General features: G+C 41.9%; 1 protein-coding gene across 2 annotated transcripts in view; it reads left to right on the plus strand.

Annotated features, from left to right (window-relative positions):
- rbfox1 (RNA binding fox-1 homolog 1) overlaps positions 1-13,644 on the plus strand; it is a 103,199-nt gene extending 89,555 nt beyond the window's left edge. For both annotated transcript variants that reach the window (XM_030790111.1, XM_030790112.1), the window contains exons 9-12: positions 1,402-1,441; positions 4,540-4,604; positions 12,492-12,567; positions 13,522-13,644. In XM_030790111.1, coding sequence (XP_030645971.1) covers positions 1,402-1,441; positions 4,540-4,604; positions 12,492-12,567; positions 13,522-13,644 — 304 coding nt within the window. The remainder of the gene's footprint in view (positions 1-1,401; positions 1,442-4,539; positions 4,605-12,491; positions 12,568-13,521) is intronic.
- The last annotated feature ends 2,455 nt before the right edge of the window (positions 13,645-16,099 follow it).

The following is a 16,099-nucleotide window of genomic DNA, read 5'->3' on the forward strand; positions in this document are numbered from 1 at the left end:
CTGTTAACTTTTCTTTGGCATTGTTTCAGTGATTCCTTTACTCCTGTGATATCTTCAGTAAATCATTTTGACTGACAGTTTATTGTTGAACTTTATGTTACTGTTTTAAAACAAGATGATTTCATATGAAATTATACACAAAAAAAGGAAACACCTATAGGTGGGGCTGGGCGATATTTTTTGTATATATCACGATACATGATACATACCTCAATATTTTGAAATCTTCTCTGAAGCACTTCATGACTGCTTCAAATTTTATCCCTTTGATGCATACAATCACACCAGTATGAAGATTCTAGTACTCCCTGCAACATATGTCTGCATTAAAACATTCTTGTTTATATTCATTAGTGGTTTCTGTTGGAACAATTTTAAATTTGCTTGCAAAAAGGAGGAAATCACAACAAAGTTCAATTTAACAAAACAATATTTATTCAACACCTTCCATGCAATACCCAAACCACTGCCAGATGATGGATCCAGCGCTGTTTCTTTTCGGAACCAATTCATCGGCCTCCACCTTCTATTACCATTTCCAAACTCAACACATATAAACTCGCTTTGGCGCTTCACTTCTTCCGCTCCCTCCAGATACAGAAACACACGTCTCAGCTATATACGTCACACACACTGTGTGAGTGTGACGTATGTATGTGAGTTTTTTTTCTTTTTGTGTCTGTGAGAGGGAGAGAGCCACAGGAGAGAGTGAGAGAAGTGAAACGCCAAAGCGAGTCTCATGCCGGCGGCTGTAAAAAATTACGCGACAGTTTGTACTCGATGTTCGCGTTGTGGTCATTACTAGATCGCGCATGGAACAGGCCGCCGTACATCGAGTATATTCTAAACATCACCCACCCCTACCCATAAGTCAAACATATGGTCAAGTTTAAAAACACAAGTACCACAATATGATCAACATGAAAGTTTATCCCCACAAATGCAGAGGAAACATCTTGTTCATCCAATTTTACAGGGGTGAAAAGCTGACACTGTATGAGAATGAGAGTTTGTTGAGTTTATATTGTCGTAATCTTGGTCATTCATAAACCTTTATTTTGAGAGGTAACAGAGAACTGAAAATAAATAGCAATGTGTGTTTCCATCTGTTATAATAGTATATAGTGCATCAACAGGTACAGCAGTGGTAGTCTGTCCTCTGTCCCCTCCACACATAGTGCTGACCCCTGGCTTCCTTACTCTGGTACAGAGACGAGTGCTAGGAGTTTCTCCTCCCTTCTTAGTCAGGACCTTGTGTTTCTGTTTCACTAACCCTTGCCAGAGATGGGGTTGGTATTGCTTGCATGTGAACTTGCACTAATATGAATGTTTTTGTTTGTGTTTTTGTTTTGTTTTTTTGTTTGTGCGTTTGTCTGTGTTTGTGTATTTGCATTTCTCCAGTGTTGTATACCAGGACGGATTTTATGGTGCAGATATTTATGTAAGTATGAATCAATGAGCATGCTTGAATGCCCATACCTCCCCCCTCCTCCCTCCTCCAACTTACCCCCCCCCCCGTCCTCCCTGTTAGCCCCCTCCCTTTCATTCAACATGACTGTTATGACCTTTATTTTTGGATGCCACATTAGTTATTCCTGTGGTATTAACTGCATCCCTTAATTCATGCTTTGACAACTTACATTTGTCATTAAGACAAACAAGCATTTGGACTCAGATACTTACTACAGTGTCTGTCAGCAGAATGCTATGTTATCACTCATGCAGGATCAGTGAGGGTCCCATGTTCAGTGTTCCCAACTCTGCCATGGTGCGGGTAGGGATAGCAACCTAAACGAGAATTCATCAAAGGAAGACGTTTGGAACCCATAAAGCACAGTAGTCCTAATACAGCGTGTCTTCGCGAGCTGTTTTAGCTTTACCGTCATGCCGCCAAATGAAGCAGCCACAGCTGGCTCCAGAGCTCCGTGCCCAAACCTACGAGGAAGCAGAGGGTTGTTCAGGGCGTCTCTCTCGAGAAGGAGGAGTGTCAGCAAGTCCACCGGAGTTCTGATGTATCGTACCCACTGGCCCCCTCTGGGATGAAGCACATTGTGTGGCGTGACAACAAATGTGTGTGTGTGTGTGTGTGTGTGTGTGAAAACGGCAGAGCGGGTCCTCTAATGCTCCCTCTGTTCCCTTATCATTAGTGGGAATGCCACAGCCGTGGCGATTGATTACTGCACCGCGATAAAATCATTTAACATTCATTACAAACCGTGCCAGAGCTTGTGTTTGTGTTTGTGGGTGTGTGTGTGTGTGCGTGTGTGCGTTGCAAAGTGTAATTTGTGGAGTGGATCTGGTAAATTTTTAGGGACTGCTGGATGTGGACTGTAAAATGAAACTGCGCTAGAAAAATAAAAGGGACTGGAGCTCGCCAGAGACACGGAGACGCGCGGTCTTGACGGAGAGAGACTGAACACATGGCTCACTCAGAATTGCAATATGACGGTCTGTTACTGCCGAAGATGAGCAGTGGAATGAAGGCTCTTCCAAACCAGCCATCAAGAATCTGTGTATCATTAAAGCAGCAAAATGAATACATTCACCATGGCAGCGGTAAACACGCCGTTGCCAGGGAGAGAGGTTCTAGAGGGGTTATTACAGAGCTATTTGAAACTGAAACTAAAGCTTAACTGTAAAATCCATTTGGAGGATCAATAATGCAAGGAAACATTCACTTCCAAATAACAGCCTTCATTTAATGAGGAATACTGAGCCAGTGAACAGACTTCATTTATCATCCGCATCAACGACCACAATTAGAATCTACACTCCGCGTGAGCCTGCTCCGATTCGAAGAGAGATTTAAAAAAGAAAAGAGGAGAGGAATTCACGTCCTTGTGTTGTATCGCTCCCTTTATATCCGTTCTGTGAACAAATAGCGCTGGACACCGCGTGGATGCTCCAGAAAATTGCGGACAAAACTTCACTGAAACAGACCAACGCGCTTCAGCGAGTAGGACAGCCCTGGTATGTCCATGTGCCCTGTAGACGGATGGTGTTCGGCAGCCCTCTCTCTCTCTCTCTCCCTCCGTGAGCCGTAATGATAAATTATGGGCATGCTGTTGATGTGCATCCTGGTGTTAAAGTTCTGACCAGGTCCTCGTTTTGCCACCTGCACACCCTGTCACTTTCCCCTGAGGTTAGTTGACCAAACCTAATGGAGCTTCAGAGACATGCGGATGGCACGGGATCCCTTTTCGTCAGCGCTGACAGTGCAAAGTCACCGGCGACCGCAGACTGAGTTCGGTCAGTCCTCTCTCTCACACTCTCTCCACGCGGTCACTGAACGGATAAAAACACGGCCTTGGATGCCTGGCGGTCCGATGTCGGCGAAGACGCCTCTTCCCCTCTCCATTGTGCCGGTAAATGAAATGGTTTATTAAGAGGCTGCAAAGGCAGGGCGTACTGAATTACCCTGAGACTCGTCAAAGAGGGAAATCCCAATTTCTTCTGAAGGGAAGTCAAGATGCCACTGTACACAGAGGGTCTGAGGGGTGGGTGGTCAGAAAGGGTCAGGTTCTTCAGGGGGAGAGATGGCCCCCTGAGAGATCACAGTTACCGACGGTTTCACCCACGGACCCTTGCAGCTGATGACGGACATAAGGGGGCAGAGGGGTGGTGATTTTTGGTGAAAGGGAGACGGTTTTGCTGAAGATATCATGATTCATTGAACATGGGAACCCCACTGTTGTCAGAGTTTAGTAATCGACGCATGGCTGCACATGGCCTCGTGCCAGAATGTGTTTGTTTGGCCCGTGTGCTTAATTAAACAGCTGATGCTACCGTTACACATGTTGAAATTAGCATTTTTTGTGTTGGGAAAGTATTCCATGACAATATGACAGTAATACATAGTTAATTAGCACACAAATGCATGACTGCAATGAGAAAGGGACTTGGCTGACAGTACACACCCCGTAAATGTTAACCAGGCCGTAATTATAACACGCATAATTAATAACCCTGCGTATGACACGCCTTGGTGCATGGCTAAAGTGAAGCACTCACTCAGTGAATTAGGAATGTTTGTCTGTGTGTGTGTGTGTGTGTGTGTGCGCGCCTGCATAAACTGTGTTGTTCGGAAATGAATATGACAATGAGAACGGTTGTCATATCTCATTGTTTGTCAGTAACAATACCCACAGTCAATCCTTGTTTGTATTTGTGTTTGTGATTGTGTGCGTGTGTGTGTGTGCCTGTGTGCGTGCATGTACATGTGTGTGTGCATGTGTAAGCGTGGGTGTGTGTGCATGTATGTGTGTGTGTTTCCGTGTGTGTGCATGTATGTGTGCATTTATATGTGTGTGTACATGTATTCCATGATACATTGGCTTCATGAGCCTCATGGACTGTCACAAAACAAAAACAAAAAAATCAAAGCAAGACCACCTAAAGACTTAAAAACAACCAACCAAAAAAAAAAAGATGTTTCTTACAGAGCAGGAAGTAAAGCAGAATGAAATGACTGTCTGTCTGTGTGTGTGTGTGTGTGTGTGTGTGTGTGTGTGTGTGTATGCATGGGTGTTACGTTCCTAGGGTGGTTACGCTGCCTACCGATATGCCCAGCCTGCCACTGCCACGGCTGCTGCCTATAGTGACAGGTAAGACACAATCCACTGCCTTACACATCAGTAACCACAGGACCTCACCGGGCTCTCCGGCACGGCCCTGCCCTCCTGCCCAGGCCGCCCTCCTCTCTGTGAGGTGCTCGTTTCTTTTACGGTCAAAAAAAAAAAAAAAAAACCTCTTCCCCTCGCCACACGAGCAGAACCCAACGCAGGAAGGACACGTTGATTTATTAGTCTAATTCTTTCATCTCCAGCGTGGACTGGGAGTATCATGGCGCCCAGTTCAGTAATTGGCAAATTAAATCAAATGAGATGTCACTGTAAATGTAATGGTAAAAGTGTGGAGTGGTGAAATGGTGGAGAGAAGTGTAACTCTGGGGAATGAAGAGGCGTAGACCTCGGAGATGAGAGGCAAGCCTGTATGGCAGGAGAAACAAGAGGAAATGGGCTGATTTCTTTTCTTTTTTTTTTTTTTCCCGTCCACTGTCTCCTCAAATAGGAGCATGAGCTAGTATAACTAGCAAGCTCCCCACAGTTCAGATAAAGGAGACGTGCACTTCAGTAGGAGTTTAGTCTCTTAAGCATGACCTGAATGTACAGCCACTCACATCTGATCCTGACTATTAATGGCAAATAGGACCGTCTAGTCACACTTTACCGTGGGCTTTTTAAAAATAATTGTATTTATTTATTTATTTGTTTGTTTGTTTATTTTGTTCTAGCATTTGCTAGCTGAAGCTACTCTCGAACATCTTATTATTTTTCACTGGTCTGCCGTGTTTTGATGAAAAAGAATTTTGTTGCATGCTCACAAGATAAGCTGTGCGTTTATGAAACATTTCCAGAATAGTCTTTGACTGCTCTTTCGCCGCCTTTTACCTCCTGTTTCTGTAACAGTCACGCAACGGGCGCTTGTTTTGTGTGTCGTCTCTCTACTAATTACACACGGATCATGGGTTGTGTATGATGGAGGTGGATCTGTTAGGGGAAGTGAAGGGGGAGCCTATGTTTTCCAGCTGTGGAAAGTGCATGTGGAGAACAGTCTCCAGCTGCTCTTGTCATTACTGCCAATGTGTAAGAGTCATGTGATAAACACATAATTCAACTAGAACAATGTCTGTCTTTCACTTTCTGACATAAATAAAGAACCGTCTGAAGAGATCTGGTATATTAACCAGTTTTATAAATATGATTAATATGATAAAAGCTTTTTGACTGTGTTTACAGTTTTTTTTAGTCAGTAACTGTTTTGATTTTTAACGTCCTCAGGAAAAAAAAAAAAAGAAAAAAAAAAAAACAACAACAACAAAAAAACCAGTCTGTTCAAATGGCGTTGTTAATATGTGAGAAAACTGAGAGCACGTCTGAGATTTTAGCGACATGCATGAGCTGTGTTCTAATTATGTCAGAAAACTGAAAGTGTACAGGAAAGACATCTACATCTTTCACCCTCACACATGACAGATGAAATATTCAGATGGGCAGGGTTCCACAAACTCAGTCCAGTTATAATGTTTATCTATTTTTTTTTCTTCTTCTTCTTCCTCTTTTTATTATTATTATTTTTTTATTGGTCACTGATCTGGATGGGGAAAAATATAGAGCCCAAGCATCTAAATTAAGCGATAAAAATAAATTAGCTCAAAATTAGGTTGTCTGAGTCAAAGCGCCCTAACAATGGCTGGGGAGGATTGCTATTCTGCACTCATTAATTTTTCAATAGTTTTGCCAGGAATTTAATAATAGAATTATTAATAATAAAATGAATAATTTGTGTGAAATTTGTTAGTGCTGGTAGATCATTTGGTTATATAATTATTTTTCTGTCTAATTCTATAAATTATTCATATTTCGGAGGGTAATAATCTGAGATGTTGTTATTAACCATTTCATCAACCAAATTTAAAACCAGAGCATGTGTCCCTGCATGATAAAAACATAAATATAATTATATAGTCTCAAATCTTCGCCAGTTCTCCAAATGTGGTGACCTTTCCTGGTGACCTCTCCTGTCCCTGGGTAGTCCCACTCTTGCAGGCATGTCCCACTGTCTGACCTCTGCCACCCGTGGTGGGCTCCCCAACACTCTCGCCTCCTTGAGCAGGTTTCTTAGCCTTGTGGAAAGTGGGTTTACACCATCTGGTGAGGAGGTTCCTGGGAGGTGGGGTGGGGGGCAGGGGAAGGCTCCCTGACTGTGTTCTAACAGAGACACAGTGACTGCTACACATCTGGACTGGGCAGCCGGGAGGCTTACTGAGGGGTCAACACTCTTCTCTCTCTTTTTCTCTTTCCTTCTCTCTTTCTTTCTTTCTTTCTCTCTTTATATATCCTTCTCTCTCTCTCTCTCTCTCTCTCTCTCTCTCTCTCCATGTGCTTAGGGCTCAGTCAGTGCAGCCAAGAACGCTTCAGGCTGAGACCACATGGGTCAACAGTGCACTGTGCCCCCACCCCCTGGCCCTCCCCCAGTACCAGAGCTGGCCTGCCCACCCCGTGTCCCTGACACGTTTGTTCTTGGGGGGGGGGGGGGGGGGGTGAAGGGCCATATGCATGTTCCCATGTGTGAGCCGCTCTGTTGCTCTCTGGGCCGAGCAGGAGCCCTCTGGCTAACTGACGGGCTCTGGCCCATCCGCGTTGCCATGGTCCCAATTCAAAGTCCCTGACACTCCATCTACGGGAATGCCAACAGGGTATGCTAAAAGGCTCCACCAGCAAAGATGTAGGCAGAGTGTAGTGGAGCTTATGTGAGTGTATGGAAATGACCATGGTTTTTATTCATCCTTTGCCTTTTTCTCTAGATCATTTTTCAGCATGGCCAAATCGGGCTTGTGGCTTTCTCCTCGAAATAACTTGGATCGACCCTAACCCATTAAACAGCACTGACTCTTAGACTTGATGGTTTTGGTAGTGTGAAAATCAGAGATATATTAAACCTGATAAAAATTAAAAATGAAAGAGATATTTTAAACTAACTGTCATAGGAGCTTGAGAAATGGAGCCATTCGGCCTTTCAGTTTGAATTTCTCCCGTATAAAAAAATAAGCTTTGAATTTTGGGACCAAACCAATTGTAATTGTCACTGATAATTATATTTTTTTTTCTTGGAAAAAAAAAAATCAAAAACATGGCATTTCAGTCACTGTAGTGTTTTCATAAAGTGCACGCTCTGTGTGTGTTTTTTTTTTTTTGATAAGTCTAATGTTTGCGATTTAAATATTTACAAAGCCACTGTGTGTGTAAGTTAACGAGTATTGTGTTTGTTTGACGTGTGTGACAGCCTTTTTTTCTTTTCTATTCTGTTCGTGTAGTTATTGTGAAGTGATAAGAGACGCAGCACACACATGCATGGGTTTCCAAACAGCATGTTTGCACTGAGTTGTGTTGTCCTCTTACAGAGTAGAGATGTATCGCAGGTCTCCGAACGCTGTCACGTCAAATTCAAGCCTCTGTTGGAAAACAAGGCGGCTAACATGATTAAGAGGGCCGATTCAATCCAAATGCTTACCGGGAATGAATGATTCATTAAGTTATTAAATATAGCTGCAAGCTGCAATTAAAAAAAAAAAAGGTGGGGGGCAGGGGGGGGCTGGCAACGTGGCCGCCAACCTATGTCACTAATTAGACGTGAGATTAGGTCATGAACCTTCATTTGTCACACCTCTGGAGTCACTCCCAGGCTCAGAGCTGGACTGGGGAACACGCTAGTTCACGGGTCCGTTGTTTGTTTACACAGTCATCTGAAACCCAGCCAGCTCAGTGTATTCTCTGGACTAAGACAGGGTCCTCTCTCCAGGCCTGTTTCCACAGAAATCTGCAACAGCAACAGGCTTTTTTCATCTAATATTTATGGCCGTGTATGTGAGGAGTCGTTCAGTCGAATCGTGAGATTGTAGTAGGCACATGTGCCCGTTTTATATCGCGATTAACCGTGTCACCGACATTCAGTGAAGTAGGAAATGATCACATTGCAAAACCAAGTCAGAGCTTACTGATGTGTCAGGCCTGGAGTATGGGCCCTGAATGTGAAAATGACATAGAAACTCTAGTGTATTGTGTTTAGAGCTGTGATGGGTGCCGCGCCTCCTGCTGTTTTGTTTTGTTTTGTTTGGGGTTTTTTTTTTTTTTCAGTAGAATTGCTATGTCATCAGTTTAAGCAGTCTGAAAGTGGCACATATGTGGACACAGAGAGAGAGAGAGAGAGAGGGAGAGAGAGAGAGAGAGAGAGAGAAACAGGGTGAAGGCATTTCACAGAGAGCAATTTCCTGCCATGCTCTTAAGACCAGAGAACATTCTAGATCAGACTCTTAATGGTGTAATAACATCGAAGCAGCAGTTTCCATTGAATCGGCCCCCCAGGCAGAGTGTGAACATAAACCTAGCCAGCCCATGTCTACTGTGCACTGATTTATATATTTATATACATATATATATATATACATACTCACTCTGTCATACATATTCACGTGTACAATCCCAGCATGTTTTTCCATCATGTCGAGTGTGTCCTCTCTTGCGTGTGGGACTGCACTGAGAGCTATGGTTCTTTTGCTTGTGAACTGAAAGCCGTTTACCGGCAAGCAACCCCCCCCCCCCCCTTCTCCTTCTCTTCCTTCCGTCCACCTCCCTTGTCCACTACCCTACCACCACCCCCACCCCTCCCACCCCACCCTCTGATACACGCAGCCAGTCAGCGAGTGGCATTGTGAATTTTATCTTCTCTTGCAGAAATCATTTCGTCTTCGTTGCAGCAGATGAAATTTCATGTAACACCTCTTCAGGTAAAAAAAATAATAATGAATAAATAAATAAATAAATAAACAAATTGAGCTTAAAATAAATAATAAATTTCACCTTCACTTTCTTGATGCGCCCCACAAAGGAGCAAGCATTTGTATTTTTGGTTTTGGTTTTTATTTTTAATTGCACCCAGTGAGTGAGTGCCTCTACTGCCCAGCTGTATTTGTATTTTTGACCCCTAGTGAGTAGGCTTTACTTTTTCTTTTTTTTTTCTTTTTTTTTTCTTCCTTTGTGCTTACGTTTATGAATGTTTTCAGAAAAAAAAAAAAAGTGGGGTAGTTGTGGAGATTTGCATGAGATTAGCGGTCAGGCATCACACCCCTTCCCTCCTCCCTCTCCTCCTCTTCCCTCTGGCACTGCTGGGAAGAGGCATGTGTGTTCCTGAGAACTAAAGCAGACATAATGCCCAATATTGAAAACCTGTGTGTTTTCCATGCCTGTCTTTTTCCTTTGTCTTTTCATTTGTTTTGTTTTTTTTCTTTCACTTCACGATCATCCTTTTGTGGCTGATTTCCCTTGCTCCCTGCCTTGAAACAGCATCTCCATCATATCTGTGTGTGGTGTGCGTGCGTGTGTGCATGCGTGTCTATGTGTGTGTGTGTGTGTGTGTGTACGTGTTCGTTGACGGTTGTGTGTTGTGTGTTTGATGTTGGTGGCGATGGTTGATCGTCATTGCCGGTCGTTTAGCGTGTAAGACTTCTTGCACATTGGCTGTAAGTGACAGGATCTTCGCGTTGACAACGATGCGGGTGTGACACGCTTCAACATGAGAATAGTGAGAGCCAAACAGACCTGTCCATCCACGAATTGATTTTGTGACAGGCTTTTTTTTTTTTTTAAAGAGCTAAAATGCTAACGAGGCTATAATTTAGACAGAGGCTGCATTCTTAAAGACATCGGCTATTTTCAACACAACTGGGATTTCTAAATATGGGGGAACTTGTAAATTAGTGGTCTGATTTAACTCCACTCAATAATTGTTGATGAGCGCACTGACATTATGACTCACACGTGTAACCCGAGCAATCAAGCAGGGAGTAAGAAATCATTTCTTGTGGAGAAGTGATGAGAAAAAAAGTAAAAGATGGACACACATTGTTTGGCGGGGCTTTGAAATGAGCCGTGCACACCGTCTTCCTGGAGAGGGAAAGAAAAGTCGATACATGGTGAAAAATAGCCGTGCTCTTGCTCACGAGTTCCAAAATAATGAGTGTGCGGCCAGAAACGTAGCTATTCCCCCCACATTCCAGATCAATCAAGCTTTCTCTCCTGATTCAGCCCATATTTAGTCTGCCGTTAGATTAGCCTCTCCTCATTAACAAGCGTTCAGCTGACTAGTCTTGTAAAACTTCATACTTCTCTTAACGGGCTGAAGAAAAGGTCACAGAAGTTAACGTAGCGTAAGGTTAAGACGCAATCCCGGAGACCAGGTCTGCTTTAATAGGAGTTTACAATCTGTTACTGAGATTTTCATTTCAAGTGCTTGGCAAAGGGAATACGTTTGGACAAAACGGTAGAAATTTTGAGTCAGGGCGTCTAAATGAGTGCACACCCGTACATGTCTCACGCGCACAGACAATACATGCTGACTCAAGGTCCTCGTCTGTAGCTTCCTTGGAATCTCTGAAACATTTGGTCGTCGATTGGTGTATAGATGTGTGACACTAAAGGTAATGGGTCCGAGGGCTTTTTAAGCAGCGGTCGTTTAGTCAACTCCAAAGATTTGGTTTTCAGGTTTCTTTAATGCAGTATTTTCAAAGAATCATTTTCTAGGTGCAGTATCCTTAAAGTCACCTTTTCAATCTTGGCTCCATTTGAGTACACAGAGTCCTGGGTTGGTCACTGAATGCGTATTCATTAAAAGTAGCCGGTGTAAACAGAGATAAAGGCAGGTCAAACAGAATACTTGGCATGTCAGAGAAATATGAAGAGAGACAAGACTGTACAGTGAATAACAATGTCCAAACTAATCTGCACTGGATTAACTTCTTAATCACAAAGAGTGAGTGAATATGTAAATTACCTCATTTATAGGCTGCACCCTGCTCTCTGATTGGCTCTTATCTGGTCTAAAAACACCATGCAGGCATAACAAGGCTCAAAGGAGCAGATAATCCAGATTAGTTTACCACACGGCCTTCCAGGGGCTCCAGGCCGTCTGTCACTCACAGCTCTGTACGGAGTACAGAGGGAGATCCAAGGATAAAATGCCAACCTTTCACGAAATGGGACGTAACGTCAACTTAACCCCTCAAAAAAACCAGCTCAAAAACACGGGTTTGATATTCATACTCTGATACATGCTTTTCAAAAATCATTAACCGTGGTGCTTACCCAGAAAAATAATATGTGAATTCACATAATTCAGATCCGTATACTTTTAGAAAATAAATGGTTTTTGGGTTTGTTTGTTTTTTGGGTTTTTTTTGCTTTCTATTTTCTCGACATTCGTGAGTTTGCTGTTCTTGCTATGAGTAAATGTCAGCACCGAGAGAACCTAACTGAAAATACCTCTTTAATTGTCTAAACAAATCCTCTAATTGAGGGGGAGAATTCTGTGCAAGAGTTTTCATATTAAACATGCCATTTGCTTTGGCTGTATACGAGTGGGAATGTACGTACTGTGCTGGCTGTAACATGATGGATATCAGCCAGTGAAGTTCATATGGACAAATAAATTATTACCAAGACCTCTGTTTTTTTCCATATTCACAGAACTGTGCATCAATTAGTGGAACGTTATTAGAACAAGCAGTGACCTTTTGGGTGGATTTTTTTTTTTGGGCAAAGGGAGTGATTTTTTTGTTTTGTTTTGTTTTCCTTTTTTTGTTCCATGGCATATTGTAATTTTCCCTCACAAGCACTTGTTCAGATTTGAAATTGTGATGTCGTCCTCTTGCTCGTTGCCGCATGACAGCAAAAGTCATATGGTTTTCGCCTCTGTGACTTCTTCATCTGATTGTCATTTTTGAAATACTTGAAAAGAAAACCATCGTCATGTGGATCATAATGTACCTGCTTCGTCATGTGGTGTTACTGGCTTGAAATTTGTGTGTGCAAAAAAAAAAAGAAAAGTGAAATGCGATGTTGAGGTGTGTGATTTTGACGTGTTCCATGTTTCCGTAGTTACGGAAGAGTATATGCTGCCGAGCCCTACAACCACGCACTTGCTCCAGCAGCCACATACAGCGTTGGTGCCATGGTGAGAAAACCACGCAACTTTCCCTCCCTCCCTCTCTCTCTCTCTCTCTCTCTCTCTCTCTCTCTCCACTTCCTATCTACCTCCCTTTCTCTTCTTTTCCTTTTTTCCTTTGCCCTGTCATGTATCTCTCTCTTCACTCCCTATTTTTCTGTGTGCTTGTCATTTGCTTTCATTTATTTATTTATTTTTTCCTCCCTCCCTCCCTCTTTTTTTTTTCCTCTGCATGGATTTTAGCACAGCTGACATCTCCTCACTTAAACTTAATTGAATTTGTCTCTTGTGCTAACGGCAGCTAAAATGCCACATTAATCCTCCCAGTAAACGTGATAAATGTCTTAATTTCTTGGCAGTGTAGTGCATGTTAGTTATTATATTTCTAATTTTGTGAATATCACCTAGCCGAGCGCTCCCCTTAATGGAATAATTAGTCATTCTGATAATTAAATCCATCACCTCAGTGGTGCTGTAGCAACAGCAGAAAGGAGAAGAGAGAAGAGGAGAGAACTTGGGGAGGAAGAGTAGCCCGGGGACAGGGTTGGGAGAGGGATTTATGCCTAACTGTCTGTCTGGTGGATGGGAGTCAGAATCAGGGGGGCTGCATGGTCTTATCAGTGTTGTTCTGGGTCTAACAGAACTACGGTGCATTTGGACGGCAAAACAAAACCAAATGTGAATGTATGACGTAAGAGGCCCAATAATGCTCATCTTTATGGTCCTGCACTCCATTTTTTTCCTCCAATAACTCTTATGTTTGTTTTTTCTTTCTCCTCACACTTTTTAAGTAGCTAAACACATTTTTCCTGGCATGTGGTGTGTTGGTGTGCTTGCTGCATGAAGAATGGTGGTTCGTTTCGTCCAGGGGTATGTACAAAAAAGCCAGCAGAAAAAAGGTAACAGGACTGGTTTCGAACCTCGTCGGTTAAACTTCTGCCAATTGCGTCGTTTCTCTTGCAGAACGCTTTTGCGCCGCTGGCTGATGCCAAGACCAGGAGCCACGCCGACGATGTCGGTCTCGTTCTGTCTTCACTGCAGGCTAGTATATATCGAGGTGGATACAGTCGTTTTGCGCCATACTAAAACCTATGAGAAAAAATACTACGTAAATGAATACACCTATAAGAATTCTTCCTGTGGGGGCGGGGGGGGGGGGGGGGGGGGGGGGGGGGGGGGGGGGGTAACAAGAGTATTTCAGAGACCTGGGTATTGCAATACATGCAGTAGTGCATCATTTTAGCATCTCCTAAGCGAGAGGACAAAAAAAAAAAACGGATATTTTTCATCTTATACCTCAGATATTTTGTGCAGTGTATTTTAATATTGTGGGTTTTTAATTTCTAAAGATTACTTAGATTGTTGGCTGTAGAGGTTTCTGTGGTGATCTAGAGAGCTGCTAGATTTAAAAAAAAAGAAAAAAAAAAGTAAAGTAAATTTAAAAAAAAAAAAGAAAGAACATACCAATTGTTAGGGCTTTATCATGTAAATGAATTATGTAAGATAATCTTAAGTCACTTTGAGGTTATCCTATTTTGTAAGAGTGTAAGTGACTATAGCAGTCAAGTGTTTTTGGTTTTTTTTTTCAGCTTTTGTTGACATTGCCTCTATTTTTTCTTTTCCTTTCCTTCTATCCTGCGTTATTTACTGTAGAGGGGGTAAGGGGGGGGGGGGTCGTGGGCGGGGACTGTGAGAGTGAGGTGAATTGTGGGTAACTGACACAGACTCTGGGAGGCAGAGTGTGGTACCATAGGCGCTATAAAGACACGCAGCAGCAGTGGAGAGGGTCGCACCACTGACAGGACTGATTAGTTAAGATATCTTATATCGTTTATTACTCAAAGCCAAAGGTTACGCTCCTGGGGTGTGTTCTATTATGTGTATATTCAGATTTTACATAGTGGCTCATAAAGAGGAAGAAGAAGAAAAAGAAAAAAAAAAAAACACTCCCCAAAAATTTGCCACGACAGTATTTTACTGTTTAATTACTAGATAGTCCTTAGATCAAATCCTGACTAGTTTAGGCCAGAAAATGTTCTTTTTATATTATGGTACTTCCAGTATATTGATTGATATAATTGCTGACTTTTATATAACGGAAGAGATAATAATGAAGTTACAAAAGAAAACAAACAAAAAAAAAAATACGGTGACTGTAGCACCGTTTCTATTTTTTGTTTTTGTTTTTTTGTTTTGTTTTGTTTTGTTTTGTTTTTCAGAAGTAACGAAACTATGATTATTTGTACAAGATGAAAGTGAAAAAAAATAATAATAATAATAAACCAACAGTGTATTAAATTTGATCTGTGCAGTGAAAATGTTCTCTTCTACAAAATACACGACTGTAAAATGTTTTAGATTTAGTGTAGTTGACGAACTGTTAGAAAAAAAAGGGTGTCTCATTTTTTATGGAATCATACTCAGATTTATATTAACACTTTACAAGTAATGCAATCATTCAGTAGATATAATCATGGTATTTTTGTCAACTGTAATATTTTGCACACACAACATGCAGTTTTTTCATCACTCTTTCTCAGCTTGTGGGACATTGTTGTCGTCTGTTTCAATTTTTGTTATCTTGCTTCTTTTAAATGTTTTCGTTTTGATATCATTTTTAATGTGACATCCTTTGTAATGTTATTTTCTAGAACACAGCCTTTACACTTTGAAAACTGTTTGATTATCAAGAAACTGAGAAATATAAGACTTGTGAAAAAAAAGATATCTATATGTAAATATGAATAATGATAATGATATGTCATTTACAAGTGCTACACAGACAAGCTGTCAAGGTGACCTTGAAGAGTTGCAGCTTGACTGTGCATATGCGAAGACTTCCCTACATCCTGTTTACAAAGTATGCCTAATTAGAGGTGTTTGTCACATATCTCTTTTTTTGTATTTATAAGGGAAAAAAAATAAAGTTTAAACAATGTAAAATATGACAAAAAAAATTATGCAGCTTAAATTTATCCAGCTGCAAAAATATCCTCTTGTGTACTGTTGTGTATTACATCACACAACTCAGAAAAAGTACCTTAGCCCCTCCCCCTGCTGTGACTCTGCTATACGATTTCTGCTTTAAAATGGTGTTGTGAAGAGGCCTCCTCCTTCTTGTCATTGTACGTGCATGCACTATGATCCACATAACAGTAACCATCAATAAAGTTTCTCAAGATAAGGGCTATTTGTGGTGGCTTGCTTTTTTTGTTTTTTTTTTTTCTTTCTTTCTCCATTTGCTCTCTCTTAATGCGTACGCCGCGTGTCACCTGAGTGGATCTTGCGTCTTGGCGATGAACTGCTTTTTATTTTGTTTTTTGTTTTTTTTCTTCCTTCTTTTTGATTTAATACAATCTTACGACTCCGAGTGTGTTTTGAGAGCACAAAGTGAGGAAGGGAAAAGATTGTCTCTAAGGAGGTAAAGTACAACTGATGTCTCAAGGCCTGTGATGCTGCGAGAGGATTCCTGATCTCAACGCTGGGAAAGGAGATTGTGGCCAGTCGATCTGCGGCGCGGACGTGAGACGCTGCCTGGACA

Source organism: Chanos chanos, chromosome 13 (genome assembly GCF_902362185.1).
Source record: "Chanos chanos chromosome 13, fChaCha1.1, whole genome shotgun sequence".
Lineage (NCBI taxonomy): Eukaryota > Metazoa > Chordata > Actinopteri > Gonorynchiformes > Chanidae > Chanos > Chanos chanos.